A 6000-nucleotide genomic window follows, 5' to 3' on the forward strand; every position below is an offset into this window, starting at 1 on the left:
TGCATGTCGTATTCTCTATTTTTCTGAGGTAAAAAAAAAAGTTTCCATTCAAAATGTCTTGCCTCTTCTCTTGAGGTGTATCTAAACCATTGCCCAGCTTCCCTTAACTTTTCTGCTCGTTCTAAACCTAAAATCTGGCTAAAGCATGAAGCATAATGCCCAGTGACTCCAGAGTGACCCAAACGAGATGACAGGAGACTGAAGTCCTAAGGTGTGGGGATAGGCTTGGACCTACCTGCACTGCTCACTGGAGCTCTGCCTCAGCAGGGGGGAGCGCAGGCCGTGAGCCCGCCCGTCCTGCAAATTCAGCTTCCTCCTTGAACTCGAAGGTGGGTGGCTGAAAGTATGAGCCCTTCTGCGAAACTGTGGAGAATCGGAATCCTCTTCAGGGAAAGCGTGCCACGCAGAGGATAGTGGGGAGGCTGGCGGTGTCCCCGGGGGAGAGTCCCCTGGTGAGAAGTCCTACAAACCAAGCACAGTGAGATGTCTGCCCCGACAAGGCTCAGGACAGACGGACAGAGACTGATACCCAGGGCTCAGCAGTGACAGGAGACCTGTCCTCCTCCTGACTTATGACAAAACTGTTGTTTTTCCTTTGACTCAATCCCTGTGTGAGGCTAATCAGTTTCCCACAACCCACTACTGCTGATAAGCAGCTGTCAGAGAGCATCCGAAAAGATAGGCCAGAAAGTGAAAGGCTGATAAGAAAAGGTATTCTTTCCCCTGAAACTGAGGTAAAAGGCTCTTCTTGTGATTGTCTGAGAGAGGAAAAAGGGCGGAGCCTGGGTTCACCAATCGCCTACTTCTGTGATGTTTGGGTAGCTTACTAAGCCTCAGTGCCTGACACCTACCAAAAAGCCTTGGAGATAATAAAATAAAGCCTGTGAGTGATCTTCCTCCACTCTGGGTGTTTCTATTCAACTACATTCTCTTAGGTAAATTTCTTTTAAAAGACATGAAAAACAGGAAATGAATGAAAAGAGAGTTGTTCTGGAATGCATCTCCCACCCAGTGAAGAGACATCATAAATCTTTCAATCCTGTCAGGTATGTTCAGGCTCTCCCAGACACCAGAATAAAATTTCTTGCCCATGGATAATAAACTCGTAGCTAGACTAAACCCCAGTTCCACCACCAAAAGTTTGATAAAAACATTTTAGTATTTTCCTATTGAAACAACAAAGGTTGTTCGTGCCCCAAGTTACATATTACAGAAAACAGGAAACAGGAAACCAAACCTACTGAGGGTTGTCTGTGAGATAAAGAGGCTGATGTTGCAGTTGAAATAACCAAAAAAAAAAAAAAAAAAAAAAAAAAAAAAAAAAAAAAAAGGAAAAGAAGAAACACAGAGAAAGAGCAATTAAAAAAAATAAATGCAAGATACAAGTACAGTAACTGTACGACTCAGTTAGTATGGTTTTAGTCTTTAGATCAACAGTTGTTCAAATACTATATTCCCTGAATCTACAAACAAGGAAAAACTTGAGGACAGAGTTGGCTGATGAAGTACTCATCCTGTCCAAACAGGAGAAACCTCAGCGGAACGAAAAACAATCTGCTGATACCCAGAATTATCTTATTTAAAACAACAAAACATCAGATTATTTTTTTGATTTAGCCATTAAAAAAGCTCATCACAGGCATGCATATTACCATGGTTTTTGTTAAGTCACAATCTGCAGTTAATGGAGGTGCCCAGACCAGATACCTTCTCTGAAGCAAGACTGTTGGACCGTTCAAAGCTGTCCACACTTCCAAGCCGACCTCTCATTCTGTTAGCTCCCTGAATGAAGAGAATAAACATAATCATTACATATGGTTTGCATTTTTACTGGAAAACATATATACTCCAAAGCCAGCCTGAATAATTTAGTGAGAACTTATGTCAAAACTAAAACTATAAATATAAAGATATATATATGCACTTAAGTATGTGTGTGTACATAGATATAGTCTGGGGAAGAACTCAGTAAGAACCTGTGCAGGGACCTGGGTTCTATCCCTTATACTAGAAAAAGAAAACCCTCAAAAATTTATTAATTTTGCTTGTATTCATTATCCCATAATACTTCAATAAAAAAAACTATTTCAATAAATTATTTCATTCAGAAGATTAGGTTATCAGTCAACTATTAGAGAATTGGTTCTTGATCTTCTTTTTATAGGGTACTTTAGTGCAAATCTCAAAAAGGCCTAAGAAAGGACCTAGGAGATCATTGTCCATTCCTCTCATTTTACATAGGAAGAAACTGAGGTCAGAGTGAAGAAAAGAGGATGCAAAGACAGGTCAGCACATTATATGTAAGGTCTTCAGAGATGGGGGATTCTGCACAGCTTTAAGAACATGGAATGGTTCCAAAAGGAATGACTAGAAGTACAAGTCAGGCCTATGGGACAGTGACTCAACACAAATAAAAAGCCAGACAACATTTGCACTGTACCTTACTATTTCAAAACTTGCCCCATATACACTTGGGTTTAATTTTGGAGGTATAAGGGATTAAATTTCACTTTAAATTTTAATCAAAGTAATACTTGTACAAAGTTCAAAGGTTAAATTTTGTTAACAAAATCTTAAAATGAAAAGCTGTGGTTGCCAAACCCCTCTCTCATACTTTGAACCCCACTCCTCAAAAAGCAAATCTCGAATTGATTTATACTGAGGCTGCCAGTATTTGGCTCATACTATTGTTCCTTACTTTTTTAAGTTCAGGCATGATTTATTGGCTTCCTATTCTTGAAGATGATAGGAGTATTCTGACTTTACTACACAAGCATACACACATACATACACACACACACACACACACACACACACACACACTCCCTCCTCCATCAATGTAGTTACATCACAAGTTTCAATTAAATCAATATTTTCTGCTTTGATTATCATGACTTTGTAAATACCATTTGCAGCTGAGCTACATATGTACTATGATTACATGTGATTATATTTCATATCTTGTTCATTTTGTTTCTCGTGGAGTTAATGACTTTTTCAGCAATCACAAAATTCTCCAACAGATCACAGTGTGGACAAACATCACATGATCCACTAATTTGTCTTTATCTTTGCACTCATCATAGAGACCTTTGTCTTCCTGCCCTAATCTGGACTTGACCTACAGGTCTTCCTGGTACCCTTTTCACCATCAACTTCGAAATTTCCTTGGACCCTCTCCTGTTAGAATCATGCCTTCCTCTTTTTCAGTTCAGTTCCTCATCTGGGTGGAATATACTTACCAGGTACTTTCTGAGAAAGGGGAGACTGAGAAGTAATTTATTACAATTACGTATCTGAAATTTCATGATTCTGTGCTTACATTTTGTTACTAGTTTACTAGTTTGCCTGGATGTCTGGAAACTTTCCTTCATCCTTTATCAAGCCTTAAAATTGTTAAGTGTCCCTGACTTCAGCAGTCTTTTAAAGGCTTTGTGACTCTAAAGCTTCTGTGAATGTGTTACTGTTTCTCCTTAAAGTAGAACCCAAGTTTACTGTTGAGCAGTCTGAAATGTCACAACAATGTGCCTTGGCATGACTTTTATTCAGCTGTCCCACTGTGTGCACTGAGTCATTAGGTCAGGAAAGCCTTGCTCATTAACTCTGAGATTTTTTTTTTTCAGAAAACAAAATTATTTTACTGGCAGACAACTATTCAAGTATATTAAACAGAAAACAAAGTCTATTCATATACATATGTGTCTGAGATTTTTAAAAATTATTTCTTTGAAAATATCCTGTATGAATTTTCTCTTTCTGGAGCCTCATCATTTGGGATTTGGATTTCCAAACTGATCCTTTAGCATTTTACATTGCTCAGTTTTCCACAGCTTTGTCGGTTTTTTTGTTTTGTTTTGCTTGTTTTTTCTGTTTTTCTGGAAGATATTTTTAACTCTATTTTCCTAGTCTTCTTTTGATTTTTTTCTTCTATGGTTATTGGGAAAAAAAATTTTTTTTTGGTCTTTTTGTGACAGGGTCTCTTTGTAGCCCCAGCTGTCCTGGAACTCACTATGTAGACCAGGGTGGCCTCGAACTCACAGAGATCCGCCTGCCTCTGCCTCTCGAGTGCTGGGATTAAAGGCATGTGCCACCACACCAGGCTGGTTATTGGAAATTTTAAGAATTTTTTTTCTTGTTCTTAGTTGACTATTTTATATTGACAGTAGCCTATCTTGTTTTACAAAATAAATATTTATTTGCATATTTAACTATAGTTTTATATTCACTTAGGCTCCCTATAGAATAACAACATCAATAATAAAAGTCACAGCCACTTACCATGGACCATATGCTATGTTAAGCATTTCATATTTCTCAGCATATCCTATAGTTATTTAGCTCAGCTTCAGAAAGGGACTATAATTCTTGTAGATTATTCTGGTCAAGTTAACTACTGTGGTAGATAGCTTCAGTTGTCAACTTGGCACACATGGGAAGGGGGAGCCTCAACTGAGACACTTCCTCATTGGATTGGCCTGTGGCCATGTCTATGGGGCATTTTTCTTGATTGTTGAGTGATGTGAGAGGACCTAGCCCACACTGGACAGTGCCACCTCTGGGCAGGTGGTCCCTGTTATATAAGAAAGGAGACTGAGTACAGGCCAGGCGAGCAAGTGAGTAAGCAGTGTTCCTCCATGGTCTGTGCTTCAGCTGCTGCTTCTAGGTTTCTGCCCTGAGTTACTGCCCTGACTTCCCTCAGTGACGGACTGTGACCTGGGAGATGTAAGATAGAATAAACCCTTTCCTCTCCAAGTTGGTTTTGGCAAATGTTTTTTATCACAGTCACAGAAAGTAACTAGGACAACTACACAGTGAGTAAGGGACAGGCAGCAATGTGAACACAGCAAGCACAACTTTAAAGTGCAGCCCTTGAGGGTAAGACCAGTCCTGAACCTAGATTAGTGCAGCTCTCAGACTTCATCAGAGAAGTTTTTTGCAGTGGATAGTGGTGAACACAGAAATTCACAGCTGGCCAAAGTATAGAGAATAAGTGACTGTGGAGTTCTCAGCCACAGATGAGACGTCTGTGTCACACCCTCCCCAAAGGCTCAGGGACCACTGTGGAAAAGAGGGTGGGAAGAGCATGAGGTCTGGAGGATTGGAGCCAAGCAGTTTCTTCTGGACATGACAAGTCCACCGCACTGATGAACTCAGTGGAAGTCTGCCTCAGACTTGCCCAAGATAAAGCTATGTAACTTCCTAGCATGGAGTGGAAAGGGGTTCATGAACCCCCACCTATAACTGAGGTGCTATGGACAGTGGATGACCTCTGGAGGGAGAGTTAATTTTATTTAAGGGTGTGGCTCCTGGTAGGTAGATCATACAGGAGTGGATGGCCCCACACCCAGGAGTATATATATGGACAATACAAATTGGAGCTGATGGGCTATTAAAATTTTTTTTTAATTTTTAAAAATGATTTATTTAATAACAACATACTTAGAAGAAGCATTTCATTACAACAGCATTAACCTATTCAATAACATTTTTCTGAGCTAGGGTACATCTCTTTCAAAATTGGCTGTACATTTTTAGGTTTACAGAGGAATTATTACGCTTGTACAATCTTTTACTGATTATAAACTCTACAAGACATAAAATTAAATGAGGTTTTAATGTTTAGAAAAGATCTCCACTTCGTTGTTAAAATACAGTTTCATACAGAAAAATTCATTTTAAGGCAACTGACATTGAGACGTTTTCACATGCATTTCTAATCTCTATATATATGACTATTACTGGTCACAGTCACTTACTTTCTGAGTTCCGTGGCATCTGAGTATGAATATAAACTCGTCAGATAAACAGCCTTCTTCTCCCTCTAGAGCCTCCATACTCTGTCATCCCTGCCAATGTCCACTGTGTTGTCAGGACCCCCATCTATTGCCCCCATCTGTCCTTCTGATAAATCTAGTCAGCCAGAGGTCCCTGTTCCAGGAGGATCAGCTGTTCCTCATCTACAGCAATCCATTGTCAGTATTCCTTTGGATAGAATTGGGG

At 39.6% G+C, this 6000-nt stretch overlaps 1 protein-coding gene across 3 annotated transcripts in view; it reads right to left on the bottom strand.

Annotated features, from left to right (window-relative positions):
• Tbc1d4 (TBC1 domain family member 4) overlaps window positions 1-6000 on the bottom strand; it is a 136418-nt gene that overhangs the window by 45406 nt on the left and 85012 nt on the right. For all 3 annotated transcript variants that reach the window (XM_008848388.3, XM_029553710.1, XM_029553714.1), the window contains exons 9-10: window positions 1708-1782; window positions 236-462 (exon numbers count right to left, since the gene is read on the bottom strand). In XM_008848388.3, the coding sequence (XP_008846610.1) occupies window positions 236-462; window positions 1708-1782 (302 nt within the window). The remainder of the gene's footprint in view (window positions 1-235; window positions 463-1707; window positions 1783-6000) is intronic.

This window comes from Nannospalax galili, unplaced genomic scaffold (genome assembly GCF_000622305.1).
Source record: "Nannospalax galili isolate Female #2095 unplaced genomic scaffold, S.galili_v1.0 scaffold552, whole genome shotgun sequence".
In the NCBI taxonomy this organism is placed as follows: domain Eukaryota; kingdom Metazoa; phylum Chordata; class Mammalia; order Rodentia; family Spalacidae; genus Nannospalax; species Nannospalax galili.